At 35.5% G+C, this 26,873-nt stretch overlaps 1 protein-coding gene across 3 annotated transcripts in view; it reads left to right on the top strand.

Annotated features, from left to right (window-relative positions):
• LOC149073033 (ral GTPase-activating protein subunit alpha-2) overlaps positions 1 to 26,873 on the top strand; it is a 405,837-nt gene that overhangs the window by 310,441 nt on the left and 68,523 nt on the right. For all 3 annotated transcript variants that reach the window (XM_089246694.1, XM_089246695.1, XM_089246693.1), the window contains 2 exons: positions 17,046 to 17,193; positions 19,071 to 19,243. In XM_089246694.1, coding sequence (XP_089102820.1) covers positions 17,046 to 17,193; positions 19,071 to 19,243 — 321 coding nt within the window. The remainder of the gene's footprint in view (positions 1 to 17,045; positions 17,194 to 19,070; positions 19,244 to 26,873) is intronic.

Genomic DNA, 26,873 nt, shown 5'->3' with positions numbered 1-26,873 from the left:
AAGAATTTTACTTTTGTTGGTTGTTTGGCACACAACTGACCATTACAAAAATGACACTTCACAAAAATTTCAAATGTCATAACTCTCTAAATATTTGTTGGAAACCACCTTCCTACATTAGTTTTTCACAATGAATCACATATAAAACTAGTTGTTACCTGCGCCTTTGCTTGTACAGATTTGGAATCTGAAAGTTCACCCTTAAGACCCCTTTTAGGGGATTAATTTTGATAAATCACTTCTTTTAAATAGTGAAGTGAGTCTTCACAACATAAAATAAAACTACCAAATTCCATATTTATATCATCCGTGGTTTCTGCTTGGCAATGATGAATCAGTCAGGATGTGTTATTTTATATGTACAGACTATATGTTTTTAATGACTCCGAAATTTTAATTTTCTGAAATCCTGTCATAGTGATTTTCTGAACTACAAAATATTATTCCAAATTTCATATTTCTTCTGTTTGGACTCAGTGATGATTGCACCATATAACCTTTGAACCTCCCACATATGACCCTCTTAGTGGTTGAATTTCGAAAAACCCTTTTTGAGTCCTTACATGATGAAATGAAAGTATCAACTAAATTCCATTTTAGTTATAGTTTCCGCTTGGCATGAGTTCTCTATATAACCTTTGAACCTTCTTATGACTCCCCTTACGTGGTTCGAATATCGAAAAACCCTATCTTAGTGGGTCTTTCCTTCATGAAATGAAACTACTCTCCAAATTTCATATTCATAGTTTCGGTTCAGCGATGATGAATCAGTCAGGACATATCATTATATATATAGATAACACTCCCTGTCTGACTGATTCACTGATTCATCCTTTGACAAGCCAAAACCGCTAAGAGAAGCTGTAAGTAGGAAATTTGTCAATAGTTTTTCTTATAATGTGGAGATTCACTAAGAAGAGATTTTTCAAAATTGAAACCTAAAGGGGTCTTAACCAGTCAAGTGGTTACGTCGGCATTTGCCGTCGCAGCCATACATAATGGGCATAATGCTACGACGGCATTTGCAGACGCGCGGACTTTGTTCGGTCTTTTTCACCAGTCAAGTGGTTACGTCGGCATTTGCCGTCGCTGCCACCATTTGGCATTTGCCAATGCACAGACTTTTCAGTTTTTTTCACATAGATATGACAAAATTATTTGTCATACATGTGCTGCCATCTGTACAGCCATCCTTGTACTTTATTATCTCATCACTAGATGGAGTCGAAAATTATATTTCAAGGTCTGAGATTCTTATTACAATTATATTTGTCATGTTTTGTAAAACTCTGCATCCCCATCCCTTTTTTTTTTTTTTTTTCCGATTTCCGATTCCCTTGCAAAGATGCATCTGTGTTGTATTACTCATATATCTTTTAGCGAAGGTTCAACTACTATGGTTCCACATAAATCCATCAACAGCATTTCTTTTAGTCACAGGACATAATGACCCCCCCCCCCACTTTTGGGGAGTCATATTACCCCCAGTAGCACATCAATATAGAACGACGTAGAGATTTCGATACCGTTCGACGTCGTTTACCGATGTTCTGCGTAAAAATGCCATATATTTGTCTGTATAGTTCGACGTGGCGAAATCCGACGTCTAACTATATCTCTCCCGAGACCGTTCGACGTCGTTTACCGATGTCGTTCTACGCAAAAATGGCATATATTTGTCTGTATAGTTCGACCTCGGATTCGCTACTTCGAACTATATCTGACCAGACACCGATGTAAAAATGTCATACATTTGTCGACGTAGTTTGACGTTTACGATTACGTTAGCTATGATTTTTTATACAATATAAAACATGTCGCCACATTTCTATTTCGAGAAGTCGGCCCTTTCTTCATCCTGCGGCACAGTTGAATTCAAATATAATAGAAAAATAATTTTTTGTTATGATTGTCACAAAATTTGTTTTAAATAACTATTTACTATAATCGGTCACAAAAAATAAATTAAAATTCAAAAACTCAGTCATTCTGCTGTTAATTTAATTTAATGTTAAATCCAAGTTAATACAGTTTACAATGTCTTTTTTCTAGGTTGAATTTTAGGCAGGGATGGGTTTAAATATCTTCTTGTAAGACTTATTATTTGTAATAGATTTCCGTGTTCCATAATATCAAATGAAATGCAATAAAGATTGTTTTCCATAAATATAATAACGTATGATAACGAGAACAGAAGTATTTCTATATGTCTTTTTTTGTGCAATTCTTGAAAATTCTTCCATTAAGTAATAACAGAAATGAACCATGGCAAATATTTAAAAAAAAAAAAAACTATTGCTTTTTTTTCTCTCAAAATTGCTCAGTTTCCCCTCTTACACATACATCTAATTTGAAAAAAAGAATTAATTTCCTCGCACATAAGTACTCAGATACTTTGACCTTTGAAGACCGGACACACCCCGCTTCTCATCTCATAGAGATATCGAAGCGTTCCCGGACGATGGGTGTATAGTACTCAGATACTGTATAATCAATATCTGCGGCTTCAGACTTCTTTTAAAAATTAATCTGATAATTTCCTTAAAAACATTTTATGGCATAACTCCAATTCTAACGTAGCACACTAGTTGAAAATGAAAAACTCTGATGCATAAGTTCTAGTTACGTTCAGAATTCAGTTTCTATAATACTACTATACAAAACACTTATGTGTTCTGAATGTAAAAAATAGAACTTACTGCTACAAAAAGTAAATGTAACAATAGCGAGCCAGTTCAAAATATTTAATGTTATTTTTAATATTTGAAATAATTATTTGTATAATAATTTATTATAATTCAAACTCATCTATTATTGTTACTAGATCAAATTTTGACTGCTAAAAATTATATAAATAAAATATTTACAGTCCATATAGCAGTAAATGGCCACCCAGATATTGAATGAAAACAATTAAAAATATGCAATAGGCTTGACAAAACTGTAAAAAGAAACATCACTGAAAAATATTATAAGTGGAATAGGTCTCTGGTATAATTTAAAATGAAAATTTGACTTTCTTGCATTCTTTCACAGGTGATATTTTTTATCCACAGAATAAACAAGGTGCTCTTTTGATTTCAACAGTGGAAATAATGCAATAATATCTGGACGTATTATGTAAACACATAATTTTGTCATGAACAAAACGCCTATTATTTCCTGTCAAACTCAAAAACCTTGAGCAATTATTTTTCTTTTATTTCTTGAAACATGCATATAGTTATATGTATTTTTGAGAGAGCTTTTGTTTTTACATTTAAAAGTGACACAAACACATGAAACTACTTTAATTTTTATTTTGAGTTTTATTTTTTTATTTATTCTTTTCTTTTCCAATTCTTGCTTTTTCTGTTTTCTCTAAGCTTTATTTTTTTTTATATTTAAGCATTCGAGAAGTTGCTTCTGCAGGAATTTAGTCTCATTCTTTTTTTTTGTCTTAATATCTGTATGTGGATAGAAAAGAATTCTCTTAAAAGATATAGTATGTTTGAAGGCAAAATGTATTTAAGATTGTTCACAGAGGAGGGTATCACTTCAGCAAGATTGGTAGGCCTGATTACAATGTCACATGTCATACAATTTGAATAATGTGAAAATGATTGACTCTAGAGTAGGCCACCCTTTCAACTTCATGTGCAATTTGTTTAACGTCTTTAAAGCACAATCAATTTTGTATTGAAAATATGAAATTATTACTCTTAGTGCAAAATGAAATGTCTTGCTTTGACTGATTATTGGCATCCTTTTTCCACCTAGTTTTTTTTTTTCAAAACCAGCTTGGACACCGAATATCAACTGAAAGAATATAGCTTGGTATATGGTAAAAAAAGCTACAGAGTTTTCTCATAACTTTTGATATATATTTTTTAAAACTTGAAAAAGGAAGCCTATTACTGGTGTACTTACCTCACACTATCTACGTACAGGATTCTAGAAATTCAGGCTATTTGAACACACCACCAATAATTTTAAATGCATTTTATATGACCTGTTCAAATAAAACTGGTTACAGTTTCCTGGGGATTAAATGAAGAGAGCAAAGATAAAGCGAGCACAAATAGAATTATTAGAGATGATTTAATATTGCTCCATATACAAGTTCTTAAAGAGATATTTTCAAATATTGATAAATTTTTTTAACACAGCTGCAGACTTTTTATTGCACATGGAACAGGGTACTTCATGCCAGCAAAAAATTTCAGCAATCTTATGTTTCAGACAAAACCTATAAAACATTGAAAATACATTTCTTTTAATTTATTGAATATTGAGAATATTTTGATAGTAGCCTACATTAGAGAAATATATTTTATGAGTATGATTCGCAGGTGCAACTTTTCACTGGCTCAAGCCACCCCCCCCCCCCAACAATATTTCACAAAATCATGATAATTTTAAATAGGTATATATTGAAATGTTGAGCTGGTGTCCCACCAATATCTTTGATAACTTTATGGTGTGAAAAATTCATATTCTCTAACATCAAAATAATCTTTCAGACCAATCACACGAATACCACAAAAAATAATAGCTACTGATACATTTGCACTAGATGTTGGAAATGTTTTGCATCAGTGGGTGTTCATCTTGAGCTTCACGTTAAAAAAATCTGATTTCTGGATTGATTTGGACTTTCTAAACAGTGACTGAAATTTACTAGATGACTCTTAGCCGAACAAATTCAGTTTTATAGAATGAAAATAAGAAAAAATGTAGTAAAAAAATTAAAAACTATGTGTGTGTGCATATACAAGAATATACTCAGATCTTGCTTTAAATCTTGATCTTGTGTAGACGTCAAGATTTAAAGCAATGTTTTGTTCATTTGATAAACTGATTTTCAGGTTGTAGGAATTGTCTATACTAAAAGTATTGATAACTAATTTTCACTTTAAATTTTTCAAAACATGGGTTTTTGAAATGAAAATTAATGCAGAAACTTCACTAATTTTTGCTCAAGTCTGCACAATCACATTTTCAAAAACCGAAGCACAGTTGCAGCAGGAAAAACTGTAATTTAAAAAAAACAACACATTTATACTGTACTTATGAATATTCTTTAAATTGTATCCTGAAATTTGAGTAGGTGCCTTATTTATACTATAGCAGGGAAGCTTATAGAAGTACCACATAAAATTCAATCTTCCTTATTTGTGACCTAACAAAACAGGTTTTAATCAATATTCAAATGTTGTACTTATTTTATTTGGAAGAGTTGATCAACTTTGCCCAAGAATATTAAGACACCAATGAATAAAGTAAATACACAAAATGTACAAATTTTCGTATTTTTCATGCCTTATTCTTGGTGGTTTGGTCGTTGGTGTCTTCTTAATACTTATTTTATTGCAAGTTATATAAATAGTCTGCAATTGTATACATAAACTACAAACAAATACACCACTTTGAAAACATTTTGTGTAGAATTAAAATTATTTTTATTTTTTTTAGTAGTGTATGGAGACCTATGCTTGGGCTTTTCATGTCAAGGTTTTATGAACTGTAAAAACAGATTATTTCAACGTACCAAGGCCACATATATGATATGAGGGATATTCCAACTCAGCAATATTTCCTTCATGACAACCCTGTATAGCAATCAGCTGCACAATCACACTCAGAGAATAATCGTTCAATGCATTAACTTCATATATACTGTACATCTAAATTATATTACAAATTATACAAAATTACCATCATTATTGTAGGAATTGTCTATACTAAAAATATTTGATAATTAATTTTCACTCTAACTTTTTCAAGGTTGTATTATACAAGTTTACCATTTTAACCACATTTGCCACCATGGCAGTTGAACATCAGTTTCCAACAGATTAGAACGCATGTTGATTCCTTTTTTCTGATACAACTTTTATTTAAAATAATAAAATATCATAAAAGGTAAAATTCCAATTTAATGGTATTTAAAGAAAGAGAAAAGTACTTACAGATGCACACGATTTATTGGTGGAATAGTGCGAGATGACAGCATGGTATCATTATATAGGAAATTATCATTGTATCACAGTTTCACTGTGTCATGTTTAACTCCTAGAAAAATTCCAAATAGGTACATGTGGTATAAAAATTTCAAAGTATACATTTGCTTATTAATATTTCACGAACATACTTTGAACAATTTTAATCATAGCCCCTTGCATATAGAGTGGAAAGGGGAGCTGAAAAAGAATGTAATCACTGTTCACTTACTATACTACACAGAACCACATAAAAAATCCTGCTCTGAGCGATTATGGGTCCAGATTAGTATATCAAAGGCCCCATGATCTATATATAGTTAATGGGCTAATAAATATTTTCAACATCACCAAGTGGGCATGCCCCCTCTTTTCATCTTGAAGATGGCCTCCCAGACAGGAATCTTTGGTAAGGTACCCCCAAATGGCGTATTCACAAAGAGGCTAAGTGGGCTATAGCTCAAGGCGAAAATTTTGAAGGGGCTACAAATTTAAGGAATGACTGGTCAAGTAGTCAACAACTTGTCATGTCATTCAACCTTCCCACTCTACCAAGAGATCATGGAACTAAGTCACTATGCAGCAAAAAGAATGTGCAAGTACATGAGTAACTGTGTGCAAGCATAGGAGTAACAAAAAGTGATTTACAGGGTGTGAATATGGAAGTGACCTGGAGGGAGCAAGAAATCGGGTGAGTGTGTGACAAAATGATCAGGGTTGTAGTGATTTAAATCAGCAGTTTAAATCATGATTTAAATTAATTTTTTTCCGATATGAAAAATTATCTGTTGTAATTGAATAAAATTATTTATGCAGCTCTAAAGTAATTTTAAATTTTTATTAAATTATTTTAAATATCAATTAATTTAAATATATTTTCAAATATTTTTATATTATACACTCATTGCCATAAAAATTTGCGCACCAAGAAATAATTGTGGGATCGAAACGAAAGTTGGCCTGAAGGTACATGTCGGGCAGATATGCAAATGATTAGAAATGCAGCGTGATTGCACATTGCGTAATGCCACTAGAGGGCATTGAACTTCGTTCTCCTTGGAGTATAAAACAGGTAAGCAGAGCTTGCTGGAGTGTATTTAATCGTTTGCAAAGGAAATGCTGAGGTAGACATGCCGTTACGCCGCCGTCGAAGACCATATGAGCAGTTGTCAGAGTTCGATAGGGGAAGAATCATCGGGATGATGGAAGCTGGGTGGTTAGCTCGGCGAGTAGCTCGTCAACTAGGCCGTTCTGATTTTACTGTGAGGAGGTGTTGGGATCAGTGGACAGAAGAGACGGCATTTACACGGCGACCACAGGTTCAGGACGCCCTCGACAGACCAGTCGTCGAGAAGACCGTCACATCATCCGAAACGCACACGTAGAGCCAACTGCCTCATTGACCGCTATCCAGACACAGGCAGCAGCTTCACTACGGGCCCCTGTATCTTCCCGAACCATCGCAAGGCACCTGGCTGAAGGACATCTGGTATCGCGGCGCCCATTACGTGTGCTGCCAATGACACCTACCCACCAACACCTCCGTTTGGAGTGGTGTCGAGCACAACGGGATTGGACTGCAATGGAATGGAACCAGGTCGTCTTCAGCGACGAATCGAGATTCAACTTGAGCAGTGATGACAATTGTGTTCGTGTGTGGAGGCCCCGTGGTGAACGCTTCAATCCTGCCTTTGCTTTACAGCGACACACCGCTCCCACAGCTGGTGTCATGGTATGGGGTGCTATTGCTTACGATACACGGTCACCCCTAATATTGATCCATGGCACAATGACAGCCCAGCGGTACGTCCATAACATCCTTCAGCCACATGTGTTGCCACTCATGGCAGGGCTCCCAGGAGGCATTTTTCAACAAGACAATGCTAGGCCACACACAGCAAGGATGTCACAAGACTGCCTCCGCCACATTACCACCCTTCCCTGGCCTGCTCTATCCCCAGATTTGTCATCAATCGAGCATATCTGGGATCATTTGGGACGGCAAGTTGGACACCCTACGAGGTTGGTCGAACTAGAGTCGCATTTACAGCAACTGTGGAACGAGATGTCTCAGGACGTCATACGGAACTTGTATGCCTCAATGCCCGCTCGTATCGCATCGTGCATTCGCACTAGAGGGGGTCCAACAGAGTACTAAAGCTTCTGTTCATCTGTACTTTTTTTCTGCAATAAATGATCCTTTTTCTTTGATTTTCTAATCACTTACTTATATCAACGTAGTACTTACATGTGTAAAATTTCGTTTCATTTTGAGGACTTCTTGTGGGTGCGCAAATTTTTATGGCAATGAGTGTATATTATGTATATTATAAGTTGACTTCGAAAATCAAAAATTGCATGGCGATGAATGGATGGATAATGAATAAATTCTGTGTGTTATCAAATGGTGTGGTAAAGCCATCTATATTGATACTATTGACACATCCGGCTTATCACATGCTGGAAATTATTTAGCAAATGTGGTTTTTAGTTCAGTGAAGTCAACAGAAGAAAACTTCATATGTAACATATCAAGTTTTGTTAATGCAAATATGGTTTCATCCAGAAAGACCCTGGATGAAAAGCTTGGCTTTTCGGGACTTACATATTGCTACAGTGCCCACATTTTAAACTTGTTAGTCGAAGATTTGGTTAAAACTGATGTAACAAAGCATGTTACAAGTATATTTAGATACTTCCGCAATCATCTCTCAAAAGCATGGTATCATGCGTAATGTGGAAGTGCATTGGTCTTCCTGCAGAGGTATGATGGAATACTTATTGTGATTCTCTTGAATCTTATGTTAAAAATTCGTCAGTTGTTACCAAAGTTTGTGAAGATCACAAATCTCAGATAGTAACATCTCTAGTGAAATCTTAAATATTTATTCAAAAAGAAATGTCAAGGACATGATTGCAATTCTGAAACCAATAGCCAATTAATTAACGATTTTGTACAAAGGAACACACACAACTGCTCCATAGCTGAATGTGTATTGGCATGGAAAAAGCTGCAATTGAAGAGAGAAGAAGCATCAACATTAAACAATACAAAGGTTTTGTCATCAGAATATAAAAATATATATGAAAAATAATTAACAGATGCACACTTTTATGCATTTATTCTAAGCTCATCACTGTTAACTTCTAATAGGGAATTAATGTCACAAAAGAAGAGAGAAATGAGGATCTTAAATTTATCGAACAAAAATGTGGCTCTGGCTTCTTTGCAATTACATTAGTTTTTGGGGAAGTCGGAACCATTTCATGATGAAAAAAAATTTTTTAACCCCAAGGTTGTTGATACAATGTCTGATTTTGAGTGATGGAATAGTTTTTATAATGTTTTGGGTAAAGATACAATTACAGAGAGTGATATGTGATTTGTAAACATGCTAACTACAGCCAAATCATTTATGCCTGCGTTGAAAGAATTTTTTCAAGGTGCAGTTCATTCCAAATAGCGAAACATATTAAGAGTAGACAAAGCATTCAAACTAGTGTTTCTAATGAAACAAATGAACAATTATATTCACGCAGGGTTAAATTATTTAATACTTGATGTAAGATATCTATCTATTCAAGAAGTGTTTTTTCCCCCTTTTCTTAATAAAATGTTCCGAAATATTTCACAAGTATGTAATTCTCTATCTGTAGTTCGCAAATATTTTTTAAATAATCATTGTTTTTTTTTAATTGGACTGAACACAACACATAAAACATACAATCAAACAGAAAAACACAAAACAATAAACTCCACAAAAAGTAACATTACGATGATACAGACACTCTGTGACCCCAAGGGACTGATAGTCCTTCCAGGGGGTCAATATACGTTAAATTAGAGAGTTAATTCAATTATGCAACAGCCTTGTTATGGTACTAATTGGTTAATATTTTATAATATCATATATATATATATTTAGATATTTTTAATCTGAACTAAGAAAATATACATATATATATTTATATCCAAACATATAAAATCAGTTAGTTGACGAACACAGAATTCACACACAGTATGTATTCAGATGTATTTTTAAATTAATTACAGGAATGGTGATATTATTGATGTTTTTAGAATGAATTATTTTAATTGTGTTATTTTATAATCCATTATTGTTGTAGTATGGATTCTAAACTATCGTTTATTGAGAATATAAATATATTGTGATTGGATCTTATGTTATTATTTGGGCGATTAGTTGCATGGTGTTGGTTCATTATTTTCGGGGCAGTATATCTATAACTCTTTTGTGTAAGTTTAAATTTCTTTAATTTTATATTCTTTAAAGAAAGCATAGATTATGTATTTTGTTTTAAAAAAATCAATAAAATCAAAAAAAAATTGTGATTTAAACAAAAAAATCTATTTTAAAAAAAATAATCAACAACCCTGAAAATGATTTATCTTGAGAGTATGCCAGCATGGGAGTGACTCCGAAAATAAGGAAAAAGTCAGTGAGCAACTAAATGAGTGAGCAAGGGATGAATAGAATAACCTAGAGAGCGTGCAAGCATGCGAGTAATGAAAAGGTGACATCTACAGAGAAGGGATCAGGTTTGTTAGTGTGTATAAGCATGGGATTGGCTTAAAGAGCAATGAACTAGGCTGTGAGGCAAAAAAAAAAAAAAGACCAACATAGAGTGTGCAAGCATGAGAGTGACCTAGAGAGTAAGGAATGTGGCCAGAGACAAAAGGAGTTAAATTGTTATTGATGAAATATTTTAACACTGTATAGAATAGTGTGCCAAGACCAAAGAGCGATATTTTTATATAGCCAATCATCACATTGTGTTGAAGTTTCAGCCAAGTTTAACTCATAGCATGTAAAATTTCAAATAAGTATATACTATAGATTTCAAATAAATTTCCATGTTCATATTTGATTTATTACGTACATATTAAACAATTTTAAGCATGCCCCCTTGCATTCAGGGAAAAGGGGGGCACGATGATTGAATTCTGTCATGACAAAATTCAATAACTTTAATTTCTACATAAAAATATAATTCATATAAAATATACATAATATTATACAAAAATTTACTTCAGAGAACATGAAAACCCCTGCCCTGATAGCCCACGGGTGAGGCTTAGGATACAAAATGGTGCATAATCGGGCCTGTAAATATTCTGGGGCATCGAGCCAAATGGAGCCTCACAAAAAATATGTATACTTATTTTGAAACCTTTTAACAGGGACCCCAAGACGGAACGCTACGACCTTGCCCATGATCATTCAGTTTGACATGAAAATTATTGACAAGAAAAAAATATTGAGGGGGCTGAAAATCCCTAATCGTCCCGTAAGCAGGCGGAATGGTGTGTGGTATTGTGTATATTCGTGAATATGGGTTGGGGGCTCAGCACAAAATTTATAGGGAGAGCTCAACATGGCTCATCACAAGGGTGGGGCTGACAGGGCCCCCCCCCTGGGGAAAATTCCATGCTATGAATGCAGAAGGGCCCCAGATCTTAGTCTAAGCGCCCTGCCCCTGGATGTGGGCCAAGGGCGTAGCGGGGGGGAAGGGGAACTTGGGGGTCTGGTCCCCCCCCCCCCGAAATGTGAGAAAATGATCGAATATAAGGGAAAAAGATGGCCAAATCTATTATTCTATCACTTTGGTTCCCCCCCCCCCGAACGAAATTTATGGCTACGCCCCTAATGTGGACCATAGGAGCTCAAATAGCCTCAGCTCCACGGTTACGGCACGTACGGCTCAAGAGAGAGTGCCGTGACAACCCTTATTTATTTTTTTACACTGTAAATTCACTACAGGGGGCCCATGTTAACCTGATCTAAATGCCTGCCAAAGATCACAGCCCAGCAGGAGGGAACGGATTTATCAAAAACGACGGTAAAAAAAAAAAATAAAATAAACATTGAGAATATCTAATACTTGGAAAATTTATCATATAGTTCGATAGCAATAGTGAAATAATGCTTACCTTTTCTCTAAACTCTGTCTTCGGCATCAACTGTTTCGTTAATAAACAATAAAATCGCCGGCCTTCGCAGCTTGTAACTAACGCCGTGCTTTCAAAATGGCCGGCTTTGTTGATGCTTACTGACAGGGAAGATGGGAGAAACGCGTAGTGTCCTATACCATTCTTTGTCGTTGTCGGTTGTTATAAATAGCAAGTGCGACGTTATGATGGGCGAAAAATTTAGATTATTTCAAGAGAAACAAATTATCGTTTAAGATATTCTCCTTTGAAACGAAATGCTGTAAAACTATTTTAGAGAAAAAAATGAAAGTATTCTGGCGTTTACCGACTGAATACATTTTTACTATACTGTTCGGTATCAGACACGTAGAAATTTCCGACCTCTTTCGACGCTCGGTATCCATTCGGCAAACTGCCGTCGCATCGACGTCGATCCGACGCATGCCGATACCGTTGTGCTATTGGGGTACGTCTCGACACATTCGATCTATAAAAAAACATGCTATAAAATAATATTTCAATGCTTCAAATTTCCAAGAAAAGAGAAAAAGCGTGCGCATCTCAAAAAAAAAAGTGGGCACTGTGGGTAACGCTCGGAGAAATTAATTGGACAGTTGGCTGGTTAAGGAGAAATTTTCAGATTACCTAATTCACGTGAGCAAAGCTGCCGGTTACAGCTAGTAAATAAAATAAATGAGAAGTGAAATTTTTTAACTCATGCATGTATTCACCTATAAAGTATGTGAAACATGCGGTTTTGTATAATGACAGCAATAAAATTGAGAATGAAGCATAATACTTGTCTAGTTGGACACCACCTGTGCAATATTATACAGTTTTGAATGAAACCAATGATAATCTTATAATACGAAATATCCCGTATACTTTGAACTCCCTTATATTTTGAATATGACTGGAGTTGGACAACTTTTATGATCATAAAAAAATACAGCACATTGTCCGTTGAACACCTGCTGTAAGTTGAATACTTCGTGAAGTTATTAATACAAAAGGTCATCTGTGGATTTTATGAAATAGGGTTTTTGTATTTTTTAACAGCATTATTTTTAACCTTCAGACATTCAGATAATGAAAGTTATTCCCACAACCGTTAATCCCTTGAGCATTCTTTTCTGGTGTGTTTCAGTCAAATTTAAAATAAATGTGCTTAACCTTTATTAGCCATGATTTAACCCCTTAATGCAGTGGTTCTCAAACTCTGGTCCCCTCGCCCAATTCATGGTTCATTTGCAGCTCCACAGAATAGTTGGGTAGATACTTTTCTATATATATATAAAAAAAACCACTTCAATGCATAAATGAGCACACAAATCAATATCTCCAGCTCAATGTGATGCCCCTAAGAGAGGTGACGCACATTTTGAGAAATGCTGCCTTAATGTATACAGGTTAGATATCTTCCATTTTTGGAAATAAAGAAATACGTTTGGGCTCTCTCCCCTCTTTTGAAACTCTTCATTGGTAACCTTATGAACGACAATTTTTTTTTCTTTTTCTTTACCCCAACATTTTTTCTTTTCTTTTTTTCTCCCTCACTACTGTTTGACAAATAAAAAAAATAGTATTAAATGCATGGGGAAAGGGTGGTTGGGAATGGGAAATCTGATCCTGTCTTCTTTTTTACCTTTATTTTGTACATATTAACAATAATACTACCTTTTGAGATCAGGGCCAAGTGGTTTTTCTGAGGCCCTACTGGCAAATTCTAGAAAAGTTCAACCAGATCTCACTTTTGTGAGGCCCCTTTTCTCTTGAGGCCCCCAGGCCGTGGCCGGGTGGACCCATGCATTAAGATGGCACTGTTTGAGATTCATCTCTGCTGGTTCAACTGCATATCATCCAAATTAGTTTTCAAAAGTAAAGGGATTGAAAACAATAACACGATCAACTTTACAACCCATGGATCTACAGTAGAACCTTGATTATTCATGCGTGGATTGACTGGGAAGCAGATTAACCATGCTGCAAAAATTTAAATTTCATGTTCAGCTCTTCCCTATCCATGTTGTTGTTTTTCATTGGTTATATATATATATTTGTGTGTATGAGATTTTGTGAAGGTTTGGGATGAAAACAAGCATTTCTATTTTGTAAAACTGTATTTATTCTTTTACAAAATTGCCTCCCCCCCCCCCCATTGTCAGACATGAACTTGCATGTCAACGCATTGAAACTGCAGCCCCCAAGAACCGGACGTTGTCCTGGGGCTATCTGTACTTTTAAATTTACTGCCAATCACAGGAAATGCCAAGAATGTAGTCGAAATGTATTGCCTTTCTCGGAAATGAAAGATAAGGCACAAGAGAATGCTGTAACTTCTAATGCGGTTATGTGACCACATGGCTCATCAACTCGACCAGCATTATTCCTTGTTCATGTCATTCTCTTAGTATATTTTAGAACTGTGCGGAATGACTAACAGAAAAAGGGTAACCCTGTTTTTTGGTTATTCGTGATCATTTTTCCCAACATCAGACCGGATAATCGATGGTATACTGTATTTCTGACATCAATGAAATCCAGTATATTGGTAGTGTGGCTATTATTTAACAAGTGTAATTTTTTATTAGATTTTTTTGCATGGATGATAGGAATATATACAGTGGAAATTAATTTTAAACGGGTTAAATACATAAATACTTTGTTTTCCAATTTAGTTATTTCAAATTCTTTTTTTTACTCCCAGCAGTTTTTCTCTTACCCTCGTTCACATACCCCACCATTAGCCCTGATAATTGATGTTCTACCGTATTTCAAATTTTAAAATACTTACTAAATACTACTTGCATTAGATCCCTTATAAGAATTATTTTTTATTTCCACTGTGAATTAATGCAAGCTTGTGAAGTTATCATTATTAAAAAATGTATCCAAGGCCAATAGGAAAAGGGGCTAAATCAAAGCTTAAAAATTAATTAATTCAATAACCTAATGAACATAATTATGTTACTTGAAATCAATTCATAATTTCTTTAAAATAATTATTGTTTTGAAGAATGAAAAAAAATGTCAAATAGACTCTGACAAAAAATTACAAGCAATATATCGCTGAAAAATTATCTATATTGTATAAATCTCATTTCTTAGGGTAGTAATTAAAGAAGATAATGTCAGAAGAATCTTTATTTAATTTGGTGGAGCTAATTTTAAAGGTGGAGGTATACAATTTTATTTTTGCACACAAAATAAAATAAAATGAATTAAAAAATAAAAATAAATAAGAGAAAAATTTTTTTAGTGGGACAGCATTGTGTGTGCGGGGAAAAAACAACAACATACACTTAAGCGGAAACCCACAATGCATTATTATGCAAAAAAATAGTAATAATAATAAACCAAAAAAATCACATTTACATAAGACTGGGTTATTCAGAGCTACAAAATTGGTTTTAATTTTCAGATGGATCGGCATAGAGAGGACTGTCTCAAACAGTAGTTAAGGGGAAAAAAATGTTTGATTTTGGAGTTATTCAGAGTTAGTACTTGTTTGAAATTGGAAATGCCATTCCAGAGCAAGTAATTATCCCGAAAATTTCTGTAAGTTGGGCACTCGAAAAATACATGCTCCCAAGTTTCACTTCTACGTAGATTACAAAAGCTGCATATATTTATCGAGGCTCAGCTATGAAATATTCATCTGTCAGTCTAATAGATGGCAAACCGAAACGAAGCTGAATTAATACGCACTTGAGATGTATTTCTGAGCCAACTATTAGATAGTCTTCCAAACATGAAAATGTTTTTATTGATCTATAGCACACTGCGGTATAGCAAGTTTGTAAAAACTGAAGAGAGAGAGTCACAGTGTTTCTGCCTGTAGGGCTGGTTTGTCTTTAGGTGTATGATTTTGAGTTTGTGATTGAATGTTATAATGTCTCATTCTGACACGCACTCCTAACTCCAAAAAATTTCATCTTTTTGCATACACTCTTGATGGCAGTTCTGAATTTTTTACAACTATTGCGCGTGCACTTTTCAAATACCAATGCTAGGCCACAACAGGCAAAATACCCAACAAAGTGGTTGAGAAAAAGATGTCCATAAAAAGTATGGATAAGTATAAAGACTATATATACATGATAAAATATAATACAATGACCACATAAAAAAATTTCTAATTGTCTTATTCTAAGTATGGATAGCTTCTTGATTTACCCCAACATGTTATCGTATTGCTTTTTTAAACGTGTTAATTGTGTTACAATTTCCTTCCCGGGAGGGGGAGGTAAGCTACTCCATTTATTAACAACCCTATTAAAGAAAAATTCATTATGACATCACAACCTAGAATTGTCCCTTACCAATCGATACTGGTGTCCCCTTGTCAGAGCAGTCGATTAACGTCATGTTAATAATTCATGGTCATGGAAAATTTGAACACTTTGATCATATTCCCCCAGACACCTGCATTCTTCCAATGTAATATGCTGTAATACTAATGTATATGTTCAACAGTAACATAACAACTTCACTCGCAATATCAAGAACAACAGGGTTTTTTAAGGCTGGTTTAAGCTTAACCAGTCTTAAAAACCCCTGCTTAAATTCCTGCTTAAAGAGGGCAAAAATAAGAGAGGGTCTATTAGATGTTTGATCGAAAGTATGTTTTGAAAATAGGCTCTAAATTTCAAGATGTGGTAGAGAACAGCAAGAAAATAATTTTTTTTAGTCATGATATGCATTAGGGCTGCAACTAAGATTTTTTCAGGGGGCGGGCCAAACATAATTTTGGCCATTTGCTCCACTGTAAAAGTTGATGATTTTATTACAGTATTTTTAATTTCTTTTAAAATTTTGTGCCCCTTTCAAGATTGTCATCTGGAGCAATTTTTTGGTTCCCCTTCCCCCTCAGTTGCAGCTATGGTTGGGTATGAAACATAAAAACACTTTTATGTTAAAAAAAGGACTGTTTCATTTCCTTTTTTAGCCTATTTTCAATGTTCTATTTTCAACCATGCATTCCATGAGACAGCATTATTGTCAAGCCTATTGCCATGTTCTAACAACTCTAAGTTCGGCGCATCTTTTTTGAATCACCCTTTATATAGATTATTTTCACTATTATAATGTTAATGTCTTCTTTTCAATAGAAAACACCTGGTGGTGGAGCAACAGCTGGTTTGTCCACATCCCCATCTCAAGTACGAGTGATTGTGAGAGATTTGAGCGGAAAATACTCATGGGACAGTTCCATTCTATATGGGCCACCTGATTATAATGCTAAATCATCTGTGATCAGTTAGTATTGATTAACATTATGTATTAACCATGGCGCGTAGCATTTTAATGAGACAAAAATTTATGCAATTGGGATTGATGGTAATTCTCTAAATTGGCTGTGAGGTAGACTTTAGATAGTTATGGTGAATGATGCAAAAATAATAAAGCTCATAACACTAATAATTATTAGTGTTATGAGCTTATGTATTATTAATTAACATAACACTAATAAATATTAGTTTTTAATAACTAATAAATATTAGTCCTGCCGGAAAGATGACCGAACTTGTTCGTTTAGAGGAAGTAAAAGTCGTAATAAAGTTACCGTAGGTGAACCTGTGGTAGGATCATTAGAGAGATTTGTCGAGTTCTTCGCAAGTCGCCTCGTGATCGAATGACTCCGCGCTGAGCCAAGACGGCCGGAGAAGGAAAGAAAATGAAACACGGATAGACTTATCTATGAAGCGGCCTGAGAGCCCGAGAGGAGAGGAGAAGGCAAAAAAAAAATGAAACACGGATAACGAGAACGAAAGTACGCAAAATCGAACTTTTTTTATTGCCGCTGTGGTGGTCGAGTGGTTATAGTGCCGGACTCGTGATGCGAGGATCCGGGTTCGAACCCCACAGTGGTGGTCGGCTGAAGTTGGTTTTCTGTGGTTCCCAACTTCAAGGCGCAAATGCGAGCCGATCTCCCCGTTAAAAAGTCTCGCCACAGAGAGCAACAGTCCTACAACGGTAAATCATTCAACCATAACACTTCACTCATAGTTAGTAAAACTGGGGGCAGATGACAGCACTACACATAACAAGCATCACACAGAAACAAACTTTACGTCAGGTTGCACTATACGTACACGCACATTCCCGCATGTACCGATTCGTTGGGGGGTTCCGCGGGGGGGGGGTGCATGTGTGGTGTAGCAGTAGTAGGTAGGGGCTCGGGGATCCATGATGTTCTTAAGTCAGCCACCTCGTTGGGCAATTTGCCTGTTGTGGCGTTGTATTTGTATTTGTATTTGTGATTCTAGGCAATCTTGAGGACAAAAATTAACTGTAAATTAATTTGAACTTGGTGAAGTCATAGGCATGTAACAATTGCCTGGAATGTTGTGTGGAGAGTACAAATATAAGGCCACAAAACAGGCAAATTTCTCTACAAGGTAGCTTAGAAAATATACAGGGTAGGCAAGAAGTCCTGGACGCATTTAAAAAATTAACCAATTGGCATAAAAAAGTGTGGTCTGCACCAAGATATTTATCAATTTATATCAAAGGAAGAAAAATATTGAAACTCCTCTATAAGGAGTTTTTCAATATTTTTCTTTCTTTCTTTGTTTCTGCTACTGATGAAGGAACTTCATATAGTTCCGAAACGTGTATAGCCGTGTTCGTTTTGGAATTTTGGGTACACGCAAACATCGATTATTCAATCGTATTAATTTATTCTATATTTGTCTCTATATTCTATTTTTGTTCATGTGTACTCTGTTAGCTATCTTGAGAGCTACATGAAGATATACATCTTTATACATGACACATGACGTTCACGTCAACAGAATAAACTCTTACAATGGCAATCCAGGGATATCTTGTCAAAACTTGAGCTTTTTTATTTCGATTACCCTGAAATATCTTGGGTTCTTAATACACATTTATTTCTTATGTGGCAGTTATAATGCGGATCGGGAAAATTTTAAAAATTGCTTAAAGGCCCAGTAACGAAAGGATGTGAATGCCACATCATACATGTTGGTTGGATAAAACCTGAGTGTAATGTTTACATGTAGGGTATTTAAATCATTGGGTTAATAAAAAAGTATCAGAATTTTGAACATACTAGTACAATGTATTTCTTGTGATTTCTTTCATAGCCAGTGTATATTAATTTATTGCAGATTTTGATAAAGTACCATTCAAAGTACCTGTTCACCCATCATCCTTGTCTTCCTCAACTTTGAGCCTTTCAGGAGCTGAAAGTTCCATCTCAGAAGGTACACTGAGACATCGCCCAAGTAATATACTTCCTACTGTTGAAAACAGTGCTGATGACCTTGACAACTTAGATGATGTAAGTTGGAGCAAAAAATACTAACCAACTACTTATTAAATTACATTTGTCAAATAATTTATATAGAATAAATTCAGTTGCTGTGAAATAAATTAGAATTTTATATCAAACTAGCTGTTATCTGTGGCTTTGCTCATGTGGATTTGATAATCTCAAAATTCCTCCTTAAAACCCCTTTAAAGGTTTAATTTTGAAAAATCCCTTCCTAAAAATTCTCTGCATCAGGGGCTCTCAAACTTTTCCCACCTGTGGTACTCCTTACCCCCAATCAACTTTTATACGCAGCTCCCCAGATACTTGAGTTCGGTGACAGAGGCAGAGGATAACCAACAGTTAAGAATGAAGTGGGCAGATTTATTTTGAATAGATTCTAATTTTTTTATGTTTGAGAAAGTACCTGGGTCCCATATTTCACTGGCATATGAGAATACAGGAAGGATGTAGGTTTGGAAGCAGAAATGTCTGAGGTGACGGGTGGAGTTTTTGAGGTTTCGACGAAGAAAAAAAGAGTTTTTGGAGACATATATATTAAAGATGTAATCAACATGGAGATTCCAACGGAGGGCGGTAGAAATAATTACACCCAGATATTTATAATTAGACACTTTGGTGATTAAAGAGTGATAGTGTAAGAAGAATCGAGGGGAAGTCTTTCGTGAGTTATTTTCATAAAAACTGTTTTTGAAGAATTAAGGGGTAATTTCCAGAATGAGCAATTGGGTATTCACTGATAAACATGATCAAAAGCCGTGTTGATTTGAGAAAAAGAAATTTATTGTATCAAGGTGTGAGCGGATTTCCTTGACAACTAAAAAGCTTGCAGTAAGTAGAGGTGATAGCAACTGGTCTGAAATTAGGAGGACTTGAAAGAGATCCTGATTTATGAATTTTGATAATTTTATTAATTTTCCAATCAGAGGGCAAGTTATATCAGTTTAATGAGATGCTGATAATTAAAAGGTAATTAGAAATTTCATCAGCGTAACATTTGAGAATATGATTTGGGATCCCCTCAAGGCCAGTGGAATTGGGTTTCAGGTTTTTTAAAAGGTTCAGAAGGCCTGCGTTAGTGAAGAAGACGTATAGTTGAATAATGAATCAGAAATGGAGTTCTGAGAAGGAGTGAGGTGAAAGGGAAAAAAACAGGGAAAAGCCAGATTAAATTCTGTGGCGATATCAAGATGAGAAGTAAGGTCAATGTTATTAATTTTAATTTTAAAGGAAGATGGGCCAGCTGATTTAGAATGAAGAAAATTCAAAAATTTTTAGGGGTTAGTTTTAAGGTATTAAGGTAAATCCTTTTTGAAAAATTTGTTTTTTGGCAAAAGATGAGATCTTTATGGTCATGTGTAGAGACTGAAATCTTATTTCTGAGAGAAAGGGAGTTATGGAATTTAAGTTTGGAGACATCTCGGTGAATTTTCCTTTTTAAATGGGTAATATCACAATTGATCTAGGGGTTAAAGATACATTTTGAAGAGGTATTTTTGATGGAAACAGAGCCTTCGCATTTTTTTTATAACAGCTTTGAATTTACTCCAGAGAATATAAACATCATTTGGGGAAGATGATGAAATGAAATCAGGCAAATGGGTGCGAAGGATATTTTGCAAAAGGAGAAGTCTGCCTTGTTAAAGTTGAGTTTTGCAGTGTGTTTAAAGGAAGGGAGAGTGTGATGGAGGGAAAAATTTGCAAAAGGCCTTTTGTTGTCGGAAATGTCATCAAAAACAGAGAAATCGGAAAGCTGGATTTTATTTGAAACAACAAATAGGTCTAATGTAGAGCTTGAGTGGTTCGAGATTTTTCTCGGTTCTAGAATAGTTTGAACAAGATTAAACTTAAGGAAAAGAAAAATAACTCTATTAGTAATAAAATGGTTACCTGAGAGGGACTCCATTTTGTGCCAGTCAATTCTGGGTAGGTTCCAGTCACCAGCTATGATTAGGAGGTGTGAATTATAAAATGTATCTAAAATTGATTCCAATTTGATGAAACAGTGAAGATCTGGGGCGGGGGGTAAATAAAGAGAAAATGTTGCAATAGGAGTGCAGTTCGGGCAATGCCACTTAGCACCAAAAATTTCAAGATTGATGTCCAAAGAAATTTCAAGAAGAGGAATGGAATTGTTAAAGACAAGGGCAACGCCCCCCCCCCCTCTCCGCGTGCTTCTATCTTTATGAAACACAAGGTAGTTAGGCGGTAAGAATTTGGAATTACTGATATTTCTATATAACCGGGTTTCAGTGACAGCAAGAAAATTGGGATTATGAACTAACAATATGGATTCGAAAGAATGAATTTTATTGGTAATGCTTCTTGTATTAATTGTACCTATTTTGAAGGAATTTTTCTGAGGATCTACAAGGGAATTTGAGGTGGCGAGGCCTGAAGAGGTGGTGGAATAAGATAGGGGGAAGTCAGACTGGGGGTAGGGCTGCAATGAGATTGGGAAATTGGGAAAATATCATTAGTGTTAGGTAGGGTTTCCAAATTCTCCTGATATTTTGGAGCCAATGGGAAATTGTATTTACTTACTCACAGTGAAACCTCGTTTATATGACTCTAATTTATGCTATTTTCTCATTTATATGATGTTCGAGTTTGTCCCCAATTATTCTCTATCCTTTTTAATGTCAAAATATTTCATTTATGCACCACATAACCTCAACTACACAGCGTTTTCACTCAGACTTGAGTCCCAAATTTTAGCAAAAGTGTCATTTCACACGATGGAGGTGGGAATTTTATAGCATGTTACTTATCATATCGTGCATATAAAACACTGCAATTAGACATATGAACTTAATACACCTTAGATTTTGGTTTATAACTTAAAATAGATTGCAAAATATGATATTAAAATTTTGCGATTATACAGTCAATAGATTTTTAGAAATCATGTTTCAAACTCAAGTAAAATGTCAGAAATAACATTCTTCATTAAATGCCTTTACGGTTTTCATTCACAGATTACTTGATGTAAAAATGCAAGTCTAAAGTGGACGTAACTTAGGTCCTAATCGTCATATAAACAAAACAAGGCCTGGTTTAGAATTACAAAAAATGGGGGTTTAAACATAGTTGGATACCTTAATCAACTTCTATTGATTTAAAATGTTTTTTGAAGTTATTGATTTGAAATTTCTTTCAGAAAGAACTTTCTCTAATTTTTCTACAGTTATCAAATGATATTTAACCTTTTTCATTTATCTTATTTTATTCAAATACAAATACAATGCCACAACAGGCAAAATGCCCAACGAGGTGGCTGATAATTTGAATATTAGCTTTGAATATTCTAAATTTGTATACCTGAGGTAAAGGGCACTATGTCCATTTTCATCAATATTGGGATAAAACTATTAATTTGCAGAACTTTCATCACACTACTCGTAATATAGGGACACTAAATCCCTTTTCAATAATTAACAGATATATTAAAGCAAACAAGCTTCTTCGAGAGACAAATTGTACTAAAAAAAACTTTAAACGACTCTCCTGTAAAATTTCTCTTTTGAGTCATGGGGGGAATTTACCTCTGGCATACAGAAATTCCGACTGAGCAAAGAAAAGAAAAAGATATATACAGTAAAACCTTGTTAAGTCGTCACTCCGGTTAAGTCGTCATTTTTCTTCAGACCCTTCCAGCTCTCATAGACTACAATGTTATTAAACCCTTGTTTACTCGTCGCTAATTTCGGTTAAGTCGTCACTATGAAAAAGTTTGAGAAAGAGGAACAGACTATTTTTATGGCTCCCATTAAAAAAAGAGCTTGTTAACAGCATTGTCATATGCTTAAAAGTCACTATAAAATCCTATATAACCAAACGGAACTGTTTAAGTAACGAAAGTTACTCTGGGGAAGTTCATTTGCCGACTAAGGTTTTTGGAACGTTGGGGACTGTTCAAGCTAGATCTGATTTCTGCCTGGGCTCCATTGGAGAAACTGGACAAACCTCGAGACACCCAAGCTCCGTCGCAAGAAGCAACGTAAGCACTTCGCCTGCCCCCCCCCCCCGGGGGGATAGGTGGGGTCGGTTTTCCTCTCCTAGAAAAATTGCGATTTCATCTCTTAATTCATAAACACGTTGCAAAAATTTCCCACGTGATAACCATCGCGACTCGCAATAAAATAGTAACTGTGAGAGATGGACACCTCTTCCAAAAGACTATAGGAGCATCATCTCTAGTGAGGAGGAAGAAAAGAAGAAAAGACGTCAAGTGGGGGAGCATGAAATGAGAAGAAAAGAGAAAAAGGGGACATTCTCAGAGGAGAGGCGATAGGCGACGGTCATAGAAAGAAGGGGTCCTTTCATGGCCTCCGGTAGATGCAGACAATCGAGACAAAAAATGTAATATAATGTATAAAGTGTATATGGAATATTAAATACCATATTAACCAAGAAACAAATGCTCGGCTCATCCATTACAGTAACGCTGAATGTACTGCAACCATATCTTTACAAAGTGCAGAAAAAATTCTTGATTTTAGGGGTCTCATTTTTATATAATTTACTACAGTCACAACCGTTGTTAGCATGTTATTAAGACCAGGGCTCATTTCTTTGGAAGCCAAAGCTTCTCTATGGATCATGCAATGTGTCCAGACACACTGTGGGGATTTTTGTTTCACAAGTGCTTGTATACTTTGAAATTTTCCAGACATTGAACGAGCACCATCGGGGCATATTCCAATGCAATTTTTCCACTCTATGTTTGCGTCGTTTATAAAATCTTTTAAGATAGCAAATAATGAGAGTGCTGTCTACTGCTGACGTACCATCACTAAATCGAACATAAGCAATGAGATGAGCTTTGGAACTTTGGGTACAAAACGATCTTGGGTTTACGATCTTTATTTCTATCTATTGCCTCATCAAGCTGAATTGAAAACAATTTGTCACGTAACTTCTCGAAAAGCTGATGCTGTACATCTTCAGCTATATCACCAATTCGACGGGCAACAGTATCATTTGATAGAGGTATGGACTGTAATTGTTTGGCAAAATTATCCCCAAACATAGTTTCTACAATCTCGATTGCAGCTGGCAAAATAAGCTCTTCACCTATGGTGTGAGGCTTTTTACATCTGGCTATTTTATATGAAACTTTGTAAGAGGCAAGTAAAGCTTTTTCACTCACAGACAAAGTTCTTATAAAAAATGATTTTTGCTTTTCATGCGATTTTAATTTCAATTCAAAGAATTCTCAGGGTTTATTAACGTACTCACCATGAAGCGTTTCCAAATGCCGTTTAAGTTTATTAGGTTTCATGCTGTCTGCTGCCAAAATTTTTGAGCAAATGACACATAAAGGTCTTTCTTCTTCATTTACTTCAGTGCTGGTAAAACCGAAATTTAAGTATTCTTGAGAATATTTTCTTGATTTCATTTTTGGAACCACGCTACTCTGTGCACTTGTCGATGCTTTGTCTACTGCTCGCTTGCGCCCACTTAAAAATTTATCCATGTTTCTGTACAAATCTACTGCGGTAATATGTATTTAATACCGTTGTAAACCGTATACACCTCCTCTAGAATAAAATCACTTGAAATCCATTGCTTTTTTTTCTTTTAATTTTAAATAATTTAATATTAACTTGAATACGACAGCGCAAAAAAAAACTATTTCCTATCAAACATACACACAAACTCTTTCTTCTTTTCCCGTGATCTCGTCTCCACAAGCATCTCCCTTCTTTTCTTTAATCCTTTTTTTTTCTTTCCGCAGTCCCCCCCCCCCCAACCGAAACTAAAACTAATGTCGTTAACTCCCACGAATAAAGGGGTCCTTTACTGCAGTTTTTTTTGTCTCGATCAGCTAACACGCAGATTATAACATTCACGATAGATTCGATAGCGATAGGGAACCGGGGGTGGGGGGATACAGAGCTCCCTGTTGGGAGGGATGATTTTTCTAATTGTTGTGAATGGGTTGACATACATCCCATATTGTTCAGTATTTTCGTGACTTTCTCAGAGGAAAGATTGTTTTATTTTCGTTTAAAATAAGTTGATAAAAGTAATTTTCAGCAAATTATTTGAATGTAATATTCCATATGAAAGTTCCAAAAATTTCATGGGGCGGTGTGCCCCCTGTACTGCACTTGTGGGGGGGGGGGGGCGCGATGAAAATTATGATTGAAAATTGGGTCGCAAATACTGAACGATTGAGAAACGCTGGTATAGATTATTAGAAAAGGACTAACCTGAATAAAAATTAAAACTTGCAGCATCATAGTAGATGAGAATACAACAATCTTTCTATCTTTTTATATGTTTTGAGCTTTGTTTAAAAAAAAAATTCATTGAAAATAGTTCTTGACTTATTAATACCAGCCGCAACAACTATAACAGTTGCTCCCTGAAGTGCCCAGAGTGGTCGATGCTCGTGTCTGATTTCATGTTTACGAGCACTTTTGAGCGCAGTCTCGGTTCCAATTGCTTCGAGCTGATGGACGTGTACGGGTATGGAGACAACCTCATGAATCCATGGACCCTACATGTCAACAGGGGAATGTTCAAGCTGGTGGAGGCTCTGTGATGGTATGGGGCATGTGCAGTTGGCGTGATATGGGACCCCTGATATGTCTAGATATGACTCTAACAGGTGACAGGTACGTAAGCATCCTGTCTGATCACCTGTACCCATTCATGTCCATTGTGCATTCCGACGGACTTGGACAATTTCAGCAGGACAATGCAACACCCCACACGTCCAGAATTGCTACAAAGTGGCTCCAGAAACACTCTTCTGACTTTAGACACTTCTGCTGGCCACCTAAATCCCCAGACATGAACATTATTGAACATATCTGGGATGCCTTGCAACGTGCTGTTCAGAAGAGATCTCCACCCCCTCTTACTCCTACGGATTTATGGACAGCCCTGCAGGATTCATGGTGTCAATTACCTCCAGCACTACTTCAGATATTAGTCGAGTCCATGCCACGTCGTGTTGCGGCACTTCTGCGGGCTCGCTGGGGCCCTACACGATATTAGGCAGGTGTACTAGTTTTTTTGGCTCTTCAGTGTATCATAACTCTTAACAAAAATAATATTCTTAACATTTATTGGTCACTTGATCAGCATTTCAAAGAAATACCTTAAATGTGGGCAAAAAATTAAATAAAGAAAAAAAAAAGTACTAGCAATCTTCTTCATCCTATACGTAATGGTATAATGAATGTTGCTCAATGTGTCCACCATTGTGCATGTATCAAATGTGAAGCTGATGGACTGTGTGTATAGTTGATTGCAACTGTTCATTTGTGATTCTTAGCACATGTCCAATAAGAGTGAGATCACTGAATGCTTTCCTTGTGTATGTATAATGTGTGTATATATATAGTATATAAATACAATCAGAACAGCTTTATCTATCTGCTGATGTGAAAAGAAAAAAAACATAATGAGGATGATGTGTGTGAATAAATATTGTCCATAACAGGGTCGGAAATAGAGCATCATGCCAGTGTTTTGCGCTAGAAGAAAGAATAACACTTTACATATTACAGCTGAAATTCGCCAGCATAAGAAGCATTAAATGCTTTTTGAGAATCAAAATTTTCATGATTTTTCCCTAGCTTGTTTTGGCTTGTGGGACACCACCTTTACACTGCTAATACCA

This window comes from Pholcus phalangioides, unplaced genomic scaffold (genome assembly GCF_987345545.1).
Source record: "Pholcus phalangioides strain wild (caught in Gottingen) unplaced genomic scaffold, Ppha-v1.0 ptg000017l_1, whole genome shotgun sequence".
NCBI classification, from domain to species: Eukaryota; Metazoa; Arthropoda; class Arachnida; order Araneae; family Pholcidae; genus Pholcus; species Pholcus phalangioides.
This window is presented reverse-complemented; position numbering and strand designations above follow the sequence as displayed.